The sequence below is a fragment of the Candida metapsilosis genome (assembly GCF_017655625.1).
Source record: "Candida metapsilosis strain BP57 chromosome Unknown scaffold8, whole genome shotgun sequence".
NCBI classification, from domain to species: domain Eukaryota; kingdom Fungi; phylum Ascomycota; class Pichiomycetes; order Serinales; family Debaryomycetaceae; genus Lodderomyces; species Lodderomyces metapsilosis.
Window position 1 is genome coordinate 157,208 of NW_027138166.1, and position 14,793 is coordinate 172,000.

The window sequence follows — 14,793 nt, forward strand, 5'->3', positions numbered from 1 at the left end:
TAAAAAGGAAAAAAAAAAAAAACATCGTCCTGTCTTTTTGTGTCACACTACTTGGGATTTGCATCAAGAAATGGATTGTTACCAATATCATTCTTTGCTTTGAAATAGAAGTCCAACTTTCTTTGACTATCATCATCTGCTACATTCTTTCTCGGGGATGGCTTTTTCACTTTTCCCTTTGGTGAGGTACGCTTTGGAGGTGATATTGAAGGTTTTATCTCAAACGGTATAGGTTGTGAGAGATCAAATCCAGAATTTGATTTCTTGGTTGGTGAATACTCCAACATATCTAGCGTGGTCTTTTGTGACGACTTCTTGCCTTTCTTTGTTTGGGCCTTTTCATGCTTATATTGCTCGTATTCAGCTATCAATTGAGGGCAATACATTTTTGCTAATGAGGTGGGAATCCAAATATAACTAATGTTATCATCAACATTCTTGCCCTTCTCCGGCGACTCAATAACTCTTCTTGCTTCGACTGACATTGGAAATTTGTTGCGGATCTCCCGCTCATCGTACTTTAACATAACCTTTTCCACACCATCCTCGACTTTTTCATTGGTGATTTTAACCATAGTCGTGTAGGACGCCAACTTGAAAACAATGTGCTTTATTTGCCAGCTGTATGTTTTTGGAACAAAAAGGTGGTTAGCGCTCAGGACTATCAATGATATATCGTCGTCAAAATCAATACTCTCAACTTCACTCAGACGTGAAAGTTCTTCTTTCTGCTGCATTCTTAAGGTAATTTTGAAATTTGTTTCTAGTTCTCCAGAGCTTAAAGTCCAAGGTAGAAATATTGGCAAGGTTGTTTGCACAAGCGGGAAGAAATACAAAAGCACAAAGTATTCATCAAATGCAAAGCGTTCAGTAATGGTCACTCCTCTTCCAAATATGTCACGGTTAAAAACCAGTAAAGACTCGTTAAGAGAATTCAATAATTTGTTGAATAAACCCTCTCTTGTTTGTTTATCTTTCCTAGCATCCCAAGGATATATCGAAGCGACATCCTTCTTCACAAAACAGTGCTCGAGTTCTTCTGCAAAGTCTGGAGGTGGCTCCGATGGTACCAGGTCCAAGCGCTTTGCTTCTTTCAATTCTTGTTTAGTTAATGATCTATTGTAGAACTTTCCAAATAATGTACCACTGAGAGCCAAGTTTTTTGCATTAACAATCCCCATCCTTTTAACACCAGAGGAGTAGTCACCTCCTCTTAAGGTAGCTAGAAACACTAATCTGACTCGCGTTAGTCCAGTTTCCTCTTCGACTCGTTTCATATTAACTGGGGTGACGTAATACTTTTGTTTCAAAGTGGCCAGTTTTTTACTTGGTGAATGGCCAATGTCCTCAACAAACCGACTGTAGTTTCTTAATACCTGTGTAGCACCAAAAACCAAGCTATCGACATCATTTGATATAACAAAGTCCACGATCCCCAATTTTTGAATGTAAGCACATTGAGCCTCCGCTTCACCTGCGGCTTGCAAGAACTCAATTTTGTTCACTCTAAGGGTCTCTTTTAACTGTTCAATGAATTCATTCGCTTCAGCAAAGCTAGTTGTGTATTGCAACTTTGTCAATTCCTTCTCATAGTCTTGTGGACTGCCTGATCCACTTTTGTCCGGCTTTAGTATCCCATCAAAAACCACAATCACTGAAACATTCAAACCAATCAAGGCAAGGATTTTAGACATAAAGTTTTGGACCATGATGCCTGTTTTATCATCACTAATTATAGAGCTGTGATCAGATTGAAAGATAAACATGTAAGCATCAACAGCTATTCTTGGTGGTCGACCTAATTTTTTGATATACTGATCTACTAGCTCATCGATGCATATCCTTTTGTCAAAGCCTGGTTTCAAGACTTCCCATAGCTCAGGAATCCCCATCTACAATCGGTAACACAACGCCTGAGTTCGGGAGATATGATGTCCCCGCTGGTTGCAAAAGGAGGGTCAAATAAAATGCGCCATGCTTCTTTGCGCTCTTTGGAAAACTTTTTTATTTACAATATTTCCCTTTTTGGAAATTCTGTTTCCATTGAACTTTGACTTGCGACCCACGAGAGTCAGTACACGTCTAGCTACAATACAGACAGATGGAAAAAAATTGCAAGAGACTGCAAGAGCTATCGTCTTGACGCTGGCGTCAGGCCTGTATCAATCGGGAAAATCTGAAACTAGCCATTTAACGTGGAAAATGCACTTTTCGTAACTGTGTAAGCCCTGATGCAACAACTTCAAAAGTAAGGTACCTTACTTGTGTAAAAGTTCTAGGAAAGAAAGCGCAGAGAAGCATTTGGTACGATTCAAAATGTATCGTTGCAATCTTCAGGGTGTAAAACCCGCGTAGCTTGATCACAAAAAAAAAAAAAAAATAAACAATAAAAAACTCCGCTTCAGCACTTTCCCCATCTCTAATCCCACCAACACTCATACAATGGAGGAAAAAGCAGGGCAGTTACTTTGCGGTGGTTTCCAAGGAACCAAGGTAACCTCGCAGGCCTATAAGTTGATAGTTGACCACAAGATTTCATCAATGATCTTGTCTCGAAAGAATGCTGTGAGTGTTGAACAAATGTCAAAGTTGATAAAAGACCTCCAATATATTGCATATACGCAGGGTGACTACAAATATCCAATCATGTTTGCTATTGATCAAGAAGGTGGAATTATGAACTCGTTATTTGACCCGGATTTCCTCACTCAATACCCTAGTGCGATGGCATTAGCAGCAACAGGTGATCCCAAATTGGTGTATGAGATATCGAGAGCCATAGCAATAGAGCTAAAAGCGATTGGATTTAGTATCATATTAGGACCCGTCTTGGATGTGGTGACAAAGTTATCGCATCAACTTGTTGGGGTCAGAAGTTTTGGAACTACCGTCGAGGATGTACAAAAGTATGGACTGCTGTGCGCCAAAGGGTTGCGTGATGGTGGCTTATTTACAATGGGGAAACACTTCCCCGGGATAGGTAATGCGACAGTTGACTCATTACTCGAGTTGCCTATGATGGGAGACACTCTAAATCAAATTCGTCAAAGCAATGCAGCGCCATTTGCACATTTGATTCATGCAAATTTGTTGGATGGTATTAGTGTAGCTGGTTGTGGAGTGCCCAACATCAGTCCTGATGAAGCTCATGCGTGTTTATCACCAGTCATCATCAATCAGTTGTTGAGACAAGAAATAGGGTTCAATGGTGTTGTAATCAGTGAGTGTTTGGAAATGGAGGCTTTGTACCATTCTATAGGGTTAGGACAAGGGGTGATTTTAGCCATTAATGCAGGGTGTGATTTAGTTATGGTATGCCATGATTTGAAGTTGCAAAATGAAGCAATTGATTCAATAAAGAAAGGGATTATAAATGGGAATTTGGACGATGATACAGTACTTGCTAGCTTTGAGAGAATAGAGACTTTGCAAAAGAAATTGCCTACTTGGAAGGAGATCTTTCCAGATGGAATAACGTCAGCACAAGAGAGCCCAGTATTATTCAAATATAAGTGCCCAGATCAATGGAAACGACATCAGGAATTAGCACTGTTGGCATATCAGAAATCAATCACTTTGGTTCGGGATTATGGTGGACTATTACCGCTATCAAAGCATTTTGAACAATCGTCTGAACTTGAGTCAATATTGGTATTGAGCCCTTTGTTAAGCCCTATTGCCCCGAAACAAGCACTGACAGAGAGCCTCTTCACCGGTGAAGAAGTGTTTCAAGGCTTTGGCAAGTTTCTATCCAAACATCAGGTGAATGCAAAAAAAAAGTATGTTGTTCTTCATACCACTTACACGGCAAATGGTTTGACACCACTTCACGAGTCCTTGATAGAAAAGGCAAACATTGTTGTTGTGTTTACAAGTGAAGCTTCGAGAAACATGTATCAAATTGGTATTGTCAAATACGTTTCGGTGCTTTGTGGAGCAAGTCCTGCATTATCGAAGCGATCTGCATCGAAGTTGCAAAAACCGTTGATTGTGGTTGCCACACTGTCTCCGTACGACTTCTTTTATGACAAGTTGATGGGCAGTGTGTATATTTGTTGCTATGATTATACGAAGCAAGCGTTGGAAAATGTGGCATCCTTGCTTTTGGGAGACTTTGAACCGCAAGGTTGCATACCCGGAGAGCAACAGCATGCAAAGAAAAGGAGGCATAGTCACGATGATGTCAATATGAAACAAATCAAAAGAAAGTGGTTGGTTGATGAGTTTGACATTGCAAGGGATCTATCTGGGCTAGTCAAGTTATTAAAGGATGTTGAATGGGAGGATGAGGATGGTGTCAATATTAAGGACGAGCAATATTGTAAGAGATTGGGAGGACTTTTAGCCACGTCAAATCAAAAGCACTTTGTTGTGCGAAACTCGTCATTAAATATTCTATATGGAGCAGTGTTGACGTGGTGTGAAGGGACGATAGGACACGTTCTTTTCATCATTGTTGAAAAATCCAAACGTTTACACAGTATTGGAAGAAACTTGAATGCTAGGGCCGAACGCTATCTAACTAGGGAGAAAAACTGTACTGAAATCAGATTGGGCTCAGCATTCCCACTTGTCGTATTTGGCAACCTCTGCAGTGGTAGTCGTACATTTCTAAGGCGTGTTGGATGGGAAGATGAAAAGTCTCCCAAAAAATGCGTTTTGAGATTAAATGATATAAGTCAGTGGCTGGTGCCTGAACGCATCTTGAAAGAGTTGATGATTGTGGGAGTGAGGTTTGATGTCTGCACAGGACTGTCTCAGTTGGAGAGATTAATTGAGCGGGGAGATCTTTCACCTGAGTATAAGGCCTATTACAAAGAAGCAATGAAGAATACTCCTTCAAGGTTGGCCCACGAGGTTAAAATAATCATTGCATTGGAGCCAAGTTCACTGATTGTGATTGGCAGTGTTATATTATTCACAAACAAGTCAGAGTTTTCTAAATTCTTCCCCTTTATCGACCAATGCATTGATGATGAGCAAAGAGGTAGCTCGACTGTACCTACGATAGGTGGAATTATTGCGCCAGTGATTGATCAACTGTATTCCAATTTGGTGGATATCTTCAAGTATGGCTTAATTTGCAGCGCAATAACAAAGCTCAAAAATTCTTTGAACGATGAAGATATGCTAAACCAATGTATAATGTGTGATGTTGTTGACGATGAAAAGACAATTACTAGTATGCGCGATATAGGATTTGAGAAGTGGAGATACTATTACGATTACTATGATAAGAAGATGTGTCAATAGTTTATCAAAAGAGAGACGAATTTTCTTAACCCGTTATGACGTATTTTTTTTTTTTTTTTGAATCGGAGAAATGAAATATCGAAACCCCTTTCAAAGTTCCCGTAAATAAATTCCACGACGGTCCTGTCGGGCTTCCGTAGTAGCCGTAGCTTCAGTGTAAGAAAATCACCTAAGAAAGAACTTTTTCAGCTCCGCTGGCCTTACAGACGCGCCCCGGTGTTAAACGTAAACAATGGAACAAAAAAGTGACAAGAAATACTAAAATGCGGGGAGTAATAAAGTTTACGCGAAAATAGGAGAAAGAAAATGGAAAAACAGTCGATATCACATCAAACAGTCAAAGGCTTTTGACGTTACATTGTTAGCTCATTACTCCACAACCTTTTCTCTAACGTTTCAAATGTTCCTTCTGTTTTCTTAATTTCCGATTTAGGTGAAAAAAAAAAAACTTCTTTCACAAGCATTATTCACAAAATTACACAAAAAAGGATAAATGATCGGAAAATGTCGTAACTGCTCAGCCCATATTTTCCTGTTAGCTGAACAAGGGGTTTGTTGGGTGATAAAACATCTACTGCAGGTCAAAATCTAGCCCAAAGTACACGCAAAGCAGGAACAATTGCAACACTAATAAAAAAGTAACGTGTTTTCTTTTAAATAAAAAATTATTCTATTTTAAATTCACTATTTCATTCAGAAAATCGTGACACTATGTCGCCACATCAGGCTTTACTATTGTGCGAAATAAGGAGGTCGGTCGTAGTCTGAACCAGCTCTTCCGACTAGAGCTTCGCCCCCATTCGCTAAATTTATCCCGTATCTGTACCTCGGGTCTCAACTTTGAACTGCACATTCTTTGTGCGCACAATATTGACCTCGGGAAAAATCGTCAGCCCGGCATGGAGAATCTCGGAACTACTTTTTTTTTACCCCATATTTCATTGCTTTGGGCACACTCACACGACCCTTCCCCGGTACAGAGACTACTGAAAGGAAGCTCAGTATGAACAGCTTCAGAGGAAATAGAAGTGTCGGGGAGCGATTCTGAATGACCAGAGTGTCTTGTAGTAGGCGCAAGTGCCGCTAATGCGCTGTAACGTAAAGTAACAACGCTGTAGCATTTTCTTTTCTTTTTTGCATAAAACTTTTTTAATTGTACAAACTGAAAAATTTTATAATGAACAAAAGGAAAAAGTGGGTTAATGGAAGTAAAAATATTTCAAAACAGGTTACGATATAAAGAATATAAATACAGGTTCATTTTCCTTGAAAAATTTTCAACTTTTCTGTTTTCTTTTCCTCTAGCAATTAAAATCATATTTATTCATTAAACATGTCACCACCACCAGCTGCCGTTGAATCTACTATCAATTTCGAAGGACACCCTTCCATCAAGAGCACTCAAGACCCATTGGTCAAGAAATTGAACTTGACCACTGATACCATTGTCAGACACAATGCCGCTCCACCAACTTTGTACGAAGATGGTTTGTTGGAAAAGGGAACCACCATTTCCTCGACTGGTGCTCTTATGGCTTACTCGGGTAAGAAAACCGGTAGATCTCCAAGTGATAAAAGAATTGTTGATGAAGAAACCTCGTCAAACCACATTTGGTGGGGTCCTGTCAACAAACAAGTTGATGAATTGACTTGGAAAATTTCCAGATCAAGAGCTTTGGACTACTTGAGAACTAGAGAAAAGTTGTTTGTTGTTGATGCTTATGCTGGTTGGGATCCAAGATACAGAATCAAGGTCAGAATTATCTGTGCTAGAGCTTACCACGCCTTGTTCATGACCAATATGTTGATTAGACCAACCAAGGAAGAATTGGCCAACTTTGGTGAACCAGATTTCACCATCTACAATGCTGGACAATTCCCAGCTAATGTTCACACTAAAGGTATGACTTCATCCACCTCAGTTGAAATCAACTTTAAAGATATGGAAATGGTTATCTTGGGTACTGAATATGCTGGTGAAATGAAGAAAGGTATCTTTACTGTTATGTTCTACTTGATGCCAATCAAGCACAAGGTTTTGACCTTGCACTCTTCATGTAACCAAGGTGTTGACAAAGGTGATATCACTTTGTTCTTTGGTTTGTCTGGTACTGGTAAGACCACTTTATCTGCTGATCCAAACAGAAAGTTGATTGGTGATGATGAACATTGTTGGTCAGACAACGGTGTCTTCAACATTGAAGGTGGTTGTTACGCCAAATGTTTGGACTTGTCTCAAGAAAAGGAACCAGAAATTTTCAACTCCATCAAGTTCGGTGCTATTTTGGAGAATGTTGTTTACGACCCAATCAGCAAAGTTGTTGACTACTCAGATTCAGCAATCACTGAAAACACTAGATGTGCTTACCCAATTGACTTTATTCCATCAGCCAAGATTCCATGTTTGGCTGACACTCACCCATCAAACATTATCTTGTTGACATGTGATGCTTCCGGTGTGTTGCCACCAGTTTCTAAGTTGACCAATGCTCAAGTTATGTACCACTTTATTTCAGGTTACACTTCCAAGATGGCTGGTACTGAGGAAGGTGTTACTGAACCACAAGCTACCTTCTCTGCATGTTTCGGTCAACCATTCTTGGTCTTGCACCCAATGAAATACGCTCAACAATTGTCCGACAAGATTTCCGAACACAAGGCCAACGCTTGGTTATTGAACACTGGTTGGGTTGGTGCTTCTGTTGCTCAAGGTGGTAAGAGATGTTCATTGAAATACACCAGAGCCATTTTGGATGCTATCCACTCTGGTGAATTGTCAAAGGTTGAATACGAACAATTCCCAACTTTCAACTTGAACGTTCCAAAGAGCTGTCCAGGTGTTCCAAGCGAGATCTTGAACCCAACTAAAGCTTGGACTGGTGGTGAAGATTCCTTCAAGAAGGAAATCCAATCCCTTGGTAAGAAATTCAACGATAACTTCGTTAAGTACAGTGATCAAGCTACTGAGGAAGTCAAGAAAGCTGGTCCAATTGTATAATAGTTTTCAGTTTTTTTTTTTGTATAGGTCTTTTTCTATAATTTGGTATATTTTTTGTTGGTTTAAATTGCAATTGTAGTGTCTACTCTGAATGAGGGAGAGTGTTGTAAGGTTGTGAGAGATAGACGGCATCCACCATGATTGTCGGTCTTAGCTTACACTAACTTGAGTATAAGCACATGGTCTTACAAAGACATTGGTGAGCGTTATTAGGAACAGTTGCTACCGAGTGTCGCATTTAATGCCGCGCAATATACGACATGTAATGCAATTAGTATCCAGCACAACTCGACAGTCAGATTTTTCTACAAGAATCAAGAGGGTATATAGTATTCTTGGATATCATTATAATCATATTACCGTGTCTTTCAAGCCCTATCAATTTTTTTCCAAAAAAATTAGGTAAATTTTGCAAGCATTTTCAACCAAAAACTCTTCTCGATCAAAGAATTTCCACAAAGAGTATCTTATTTTTAACTGATTACATCCATTTGCGGCAAAATTTTGCAACACATGTGCATTACTTTTCACAGGAAGTACTTCCGCTCACGTGAGAAACTCATCATCAATCAATAACCAGATATGGAGGTATTAAAATCCAAGTCCGCCTGCCACAAGCGGATCTATTCACAAGAGGGGTATTGCCCCTCTATTGGGAGCGGTGAAGGTTGTTCTTTTCACCAGACTCGCGGAAATTATGGTTGGACCATCAGTAGCATATCTTGATCAGAAAGCGGACTTTGCAAGACATTTGCAATTTGCATGAATGTGACATCAGGAGTCGGGCTTATATCTCCGCGTGCACAAAGGGTGTTCAAGATCTAGCCTGAAACGCAGTGGTTCATCTACGATTGGTTCTCGGCGATTCGTTAAAATCGCATTATATGGGATGAGACGAGTTAAAGCACCTTGTGCTGAGATTTTTATATGGCACTGCCTTTTGCTCTTCGACAGAAGTATCATTTATCCGCAATTTACTTTGTAACAGAAGAATCAAACGTTTGAAGAAACTTATCTTTTTGTCGTTTCAATCCATGAATAATCTTCTTTTTCCTTGAACCGGATTTATTCACTGTTTGGAAATTAGGGGGAAGACTACACTAATGAATCATCATAACAATTCATAACATTTGTGCCAGTTGTTTTACAATACTTTTCTATCGGAGCTGGCGATTTATGTGCGCTTTTGTATCATATTCTCTGTTTAAAATATACAGGAGTCGTCGTTTATCACTCATGCGGGGAAACGTCATACATTTAATCAGTATTGTGTCACTAAGACTTCTTATCCAAAAGGTGAAGGGAAAGTGAGTGAAGCTTTAATGTAACTTTATGTATGATTAGATCTGGCCTAACCAAGGGGCTAAACCCACAACTTGTTCACAGAACACTGCAACTTATAGATATCCGTTTCACAGTAATGAACTGAGTTCTTAATCTTTTTTTTTGCTTTTGCAGTTTTCTCTCAACGATATAAAGTGGAGAAGGCAATTTACCCTCAGCCATCTTTAAATCCGCAAAGCGGACTTAATCACAAAATTGTACGTATCTTCCCCTAACTTATGCCATCGAACAGTGTGTGACTATGGAGAGTGGTGACAACAATAAGATTGCGGAGTAGAATACTTTGCAATTTGAATGGTGTCCCATAACCAAGAGAGCTAATATAAATAGGGTTGCAAATCCCCCCAACTCCTTACCCTCAACGAAAAAACTTAATCTTCAACACACATACAGCCACACCACCATCATGTCTGATTTTGATATTGCTGATTACGCCACCAAGTGGTATATTGTGGCACCTGCATTGATCATCCTTTATGTTGTCTACACCAAAATCAATGAAGCATATTTAATGAGAAAGTTAGGGGCTGCCAAAGAGTTAAACGTAGAAAGTGATGGAACTTTTGGCTTTAGACTTCCTTTCTGGTTCATAGAATGGACTAAAAGCGGGACTGTTTTGGACAACGTGTTACAAAGGTATAATGACATTCCACATCCTAATTCTCCTACATTTTCAATGAGAATCTTCGGTATGAAGCTTTGGCTGACAAAAGATCCAGAGAATATCAAAGCAATTTTAGCTACTCAGTTCAATGATTTTTCTTTAGGTACAAGACATGCTCATTTTAAACCTTTATTGGGAGATGGTATCTTCACTTTGGACAATCAAGGATGGAAGGATTCAAGACAAATGTTGCGTCCGCAGTTTGCAAGAGAGCAAATTTCACACGTCAAGATGTTGGAACCTCACATGCAAGTGTTTTTCAAACATGTACGCAAGAATAAAGGGCAATTATTTGATTTGCAAGAGTTGTTTTTCAGATTCACTGTTGATTCGTCGACAGAGTTTTTATTTGGAGCATCAGTTGACTCATTAAAGGATGCTAGTATCGGAATGCAGTCTGAATCAAATGAAGTTGATGGAAAAGAATTGTTTGCCCAATCATTTAACTTTTCTCAACATTACTTGTCAGCAAGATCAACTATGCAAAGTTTATACTGGTTATTGAATTCAAAGAAATTCAAAGAAAGTAATGCCAATGTTCATAGGTTTGCTCAACATTATGTCAAGAGAGCTTTGTCATTATCACCAGAAGAGTTGGAAAAACAAGATGGATACGTTTTCCTTTACGAGTTGGCTAAGCAAACCAGAGATCCAAAGGTATTGCAAGATCAATTGTTGAATATTATGGTTGCTGGAAGAGACACAACAGCCGGTTTGTTATCGTTTGTCTTTTTTGAATTAGCAAGGAACCCACAAGTATACGCCAAGTTGAGAGAAGAAATTGGTACCAGATTTGGATTGGGCGAGGAATCTAGAGTTGAGGAAATCACATTTGAGTCATTGAAGAACTGTGAATACTTGAAAGCTGTTCTCAACGAGTGTTTACGTTTGTACCCAGCTGTTCCACAAAACTTCCGTGTTGCTACCAGAAACACCACCTTACCTCGTGGTGGTGGACCAGATGGACAATCTCCAATTTTGGTGACCAAGGGACAAACTGTGGCCTATACCGTTTATGCTACCCACAGGATGGAACAGTTTTATGGTAAAGATGCCTTGGATTTCAGACCTGAAAGATGGTTTGAGCCAGAAACAAGAAAATTGGGTTGGGCTTTTGTTCCATTCAATGGTGGACCAAGAATCTGTCTTGGACAACAATTTGCTTTAACTGAAGCTAGTTATGTTACAACTAGACTTGTACAAGAGTTTGGATCGTTATGGATGGATCCAAACACCCCATATCCACCACATAAGATGTCACACTTGACGATGTCTTTGTACAATGGATGCAATGTCAAGATGGAGTAAGTTGCTTAACCCTGTGTCTTTTGTTTAGATTGCTTTTAAATAAATATTTATAGTTGAGAATGCGATTGTAAATGCAATGAAGTTGCGACTTGGCTTTCGCTGATATCACATAAACTTAAACTTACTTTTTGACTCTTGATAACGTTTTCGAATAAGCAAAGTCAAAAGCGTTTGAAGATGAGAACATTAAGATTTTTGCGAAACACACGAAAGTCTATCAAAATACCGTCAATAGTTAGCTCTGCATCCTTTTCTCTGTTTAATCTAATCATCCAAACAATCATGTGAAATCCTTTTTTAACTTCAAACCTGCTCATTGCTGTTTCACCTTGCTACAGTACCTACAGCAGCATAGTTTACAAACACTACGAGAGAGATAAACCTACTGCATGAGAACAACGAGCTCAAATACCCCATACATGATCGAACTGTCTAATAGATCGCAACGGCTTTGTATTCGTTTAGGTACCTCTCTTATTGAACTTAAATAAATTTGTGGAAGTCGGGAATAGTCATGGTTCTACCCGTGCCGAAAAAAACAAACAAACAAACAAATGACACTGGATTTTCTTCCCACAATATATCTCTCAATTTGTACTTTTGTGCCTGAAGAAAGCTTAGTTCAATGACGAGCTTCTTCTTCTTTGGAGCTATTCAAAACTTACTGTGTAACCTCTCTCAATATTTTACTCATTTTGTGTCGTTTTCCATGTTTCGGAATTAATGCAAGTTTTCTAAACTTTTTATTTTGTGTTAAACTTGCTACTCTTTAGGTGTGGGGAAAATGCTGTTTCGGAGTTTGCAATCAAATTTTGTACAACCTTCATCCAATTTCTTCTTACTGTTACACATTTGGTCTTCAACTGGAGAGGCTAATAGTGAGACAGAGGCAAGGAATGACACAGCCTTCTAGAGTTGGATCTAGAAGGGCACCAAGAGTCCTATTGAAGATTGTTCTTGATTGACGCATCTCCCAGATTTCAGATGTCTGCATTCCATTTACAGGAGTTCACCTCCCCTCCGGAGTTAAACTTGAGCAAAAATAGGCAAGCTACATATATGCACAAAGTGGAGTAAGATGAGAGGATATAACCACCTTAATCAGCAAATGCTTCCTCAAAATGGACTTACTAACAAGGAATTGTCATCCTCTTCTTCCATTACATATTATCCGCCCATGCCATGTGACTCAGTAAAGTATTCTATAAGCTACTTCATTATGAAAATACGATTGCGGATAAAAAAAAAAAAGAAAAATTGCACTTCCTTTTTCAACCACAAAACTAAGTTATTATATGCAGTGATAAACGTTGGCATGTGAAATTGGCCTTTTTTTGTTTTATTTATAGGAGGAAGACTTAAATAGAACCATAAATTCACACCCAATCTAACCCAATCTTTGTTGTCATTCCACTCTCAGAAGTCATTCACAAAGTTGCTATCCATCATGTCTGACTTTGAAATTGTTGATTACGCCACCAAGTGGTATGTTGTGGCACCGGCATTGGTTGTGCTCTATGTTGTCTACACTAAAATCAGAGAAGCATATTTGATGAAAAAGTTGGGAGCTGTTAAAGAGACAAATGCTGAAGGCGACGGTTACTTAGGCTTCAAGATTCCATTCACGTTAATTCAAAAGAAAAAGGATGGAACACTTGTAGATTTTACAGCGGAGAGATATAGTAAAATCTCAAACCCAAGTGTCCACACCCTTTCGACAAGAATGTTTACTATAAAAGTTTGGACTACAAAGGATCCTGAAAATATAAAAGCAATTTTGGCTACCCAATTTAGTGATTTTTCCTTGGGTACTAGACACCCACAGTTTAAGCCTTTATTAGGAGATGGTATCTTCACTTTGGATAATCAAGGATGGAAAGATTCAAGACAAATGTTGCGCCCACAATTTGCAAGAGAACAAATATCGCACGTCAAGATGTTGGAGCCACATATGCAAGTGTTTTTTAAACACGTATACAAGAATAAAGGGCAAATATTTGATTTGCAAGAGTTGTTTTTCAGATTCACTGTTGACTCAGCTACCGAATTTTTATTCGGGGAATCAGTTGACTCATTAAAGGATGCTAGTATCGGAATGCAAGCCGATTCGAATGAAATTGATGGAAAAGAACAGTTTGCTGAATCGTTCAACTTTTCTCAGAACTACTTGGCTTCAAGAGCAGTCATGCAAGGTTTATATTGGTTATTGAACTCAAAGAAATTCAAAGAAAGCAATGCTGTTGTACACAAGTTCGCTCAACATTATGTTAAGAGAGCCTTATCATTATCACCAGAAGAGTTGGAAAAACAAGATGGATACGTTTTCCTTTACGAATTGGCTAAACACACAAGAGATCCACAGGTATTGCAAGATCAATTATTGAACATTTTGGTTGCCGGAAGAGACACAACAGCTGGTTTGTTATCGTTTGTCTTTTTTGAATTAGCAAGGAATCCAGAAGTATTAGCCAAGTTGAGACAAGAAATTGGCTCCAAGTTTGGATTAGGTAAAGATGCAAAAGTTGAGGAAATCACATTTGAGTCATTGAAGAACTGTGAATACTTGAAAGCTGTTCTCAATGAGGGCTTACGTTTGTACCCTTCTGTGCCACAGAACTTCCGTGTCGCTACCAGAAACACAACCTTACCTCGTGGTGGTGGACCAGACGGAATGTCTCCTATTTTAGTCACCAAAGGACAAACTGTCAGCTACTCAGTTTATGCCCTTCACAGGCTGGAGGAATTCTACGGTAAAGACGCTTCTGATTTTAGACCTGAAAGATGGTTTGAGCCAGAAACAAGGAAGTTGGGTTGGGCTTTTGTTCCATTCAATGGTGGACCAAGAATCTGTCTTGGACAACAATTTGCTTTAACTGAAGCTAGTTATGTTACAACTAGACTTGTACAAGAGTTTGGAACATTATGGATGGATCCAAAGACCCCATATCCACCACATAAGATGTCACATTTGACGATGTCTTTGTATGATGGATGTAATGTCAAAATGGAGTAAATTGCTATTTCTTTGATTTGCTCTTTCTTTATTTAGGTTGGATAGAATAATTTATTTTTGGGAATACTGAAGCAATGTAGAAGAGTAGTCTCTAACACTTTGATCAAAGACCATTGGGGTAATCTCTTTGGGTGTGGTTTACAGTTTGCAACAATAACTTTGTCCACATCTCGGTAGCGTTGGTTTTTCCTGAAAGCCAAAAAAAAAAAAAAC

General features: G+C 39.0%; 5 protein-coding genes across 5 annotated transcripts; 4 read left to right on the forward strand and 1 right to left on the reverse strand. All coding sequences in view use genetic code 12, as the record gives it.

The window, feature by feature from the left end:
- Window positions 1–47: 47 nt before the first annotated feature.
- Window positions 48–1,892, reverse strand: I9W82_005587 (crossover junction endodeoxyribonuclease; the record flags this gene model as incomplete). The annotated part of the gene is made up of 1 exon (XM_067694779.1): window positions 48–1,892. The coding sequence occupies one exon, from the start codon at window positions 1,890–1,892 to the stop codon at window positions 48–50; it is 1,845 nt and encodes a 614-aa protein (XP_067545973.1).
- Window positions 1,893–2,442: 550 nt separating this feature from the next.
- NGS1 (Ngs1p) lies at window positions 2,443–5,253 on the forward strand (the record flags this gene model as incomplete). Its single annotated transcript, XM_067694780.1, has 1 exon — window positions 2,443–5,253. The coding sequence occupies one exon, from the start codon at window positions 2,443–2,445 to the stop codon at window positions 5,251–5,253; it is 2,811 nt and encodes a 936-aa protein (XP_067545974.1).
- Window positions 5,254–6,586: 1,333 nt separating this feature from the next.
- On the forward strand, window positions 6,587–8,251 carry PCK1 (phosphoenolpyruvate carboxykinase; the record flags this gene model as incomplete). The annotated part of the gene is made up of 1 exon (XM_067694781.1): window positions 6,587–8,251. The coding sequence occupies one exon, from the start codon at window positions 6,587–6,589 to the stop codon at window positions 8,249–8,251; it is 1,665 nt and encodes a 554-aa protein (XP_067545975.1).
- Window positions 8,252–10,001: 1,750 nt separating this feature from the next.
- On the forward strand, window positions 10,002–11,567 carry I9W82_005590 (cytochrome P450; the record flags this gene model as incomplete). The annotated part of the gene is made up of 1 exon (XM_067694783.1): window positions 10,002–11,567. One exon carries the CDS (start codon window positions 10,002–10,004, stop codon window positions 11,565–11,567), a length of 1,566 nt encoding a protein of 521 aa, XP_067545976.1.
- Window positions 11,568–13,014: 1,447 nt separating this feature from the next.
- Window positions 13,015–14,580, forward strand: I9W82_005591 (cytochrome P450; the record flags this gene model as incomplete). Its single annotated transcript, XM_067694784.1, has 1 exon — window positions 13,015–14,580. The coding sequence occupies one exon, from the start codon at window positions 13,015–13,017 to the stop codon at window positions 14,578–14,580; it is 1,566 nt and encodes a 521-aa protein (XP_067545977.1).
- Window positions 14,581–14,793: the final 213 nt, after the last annotated feature.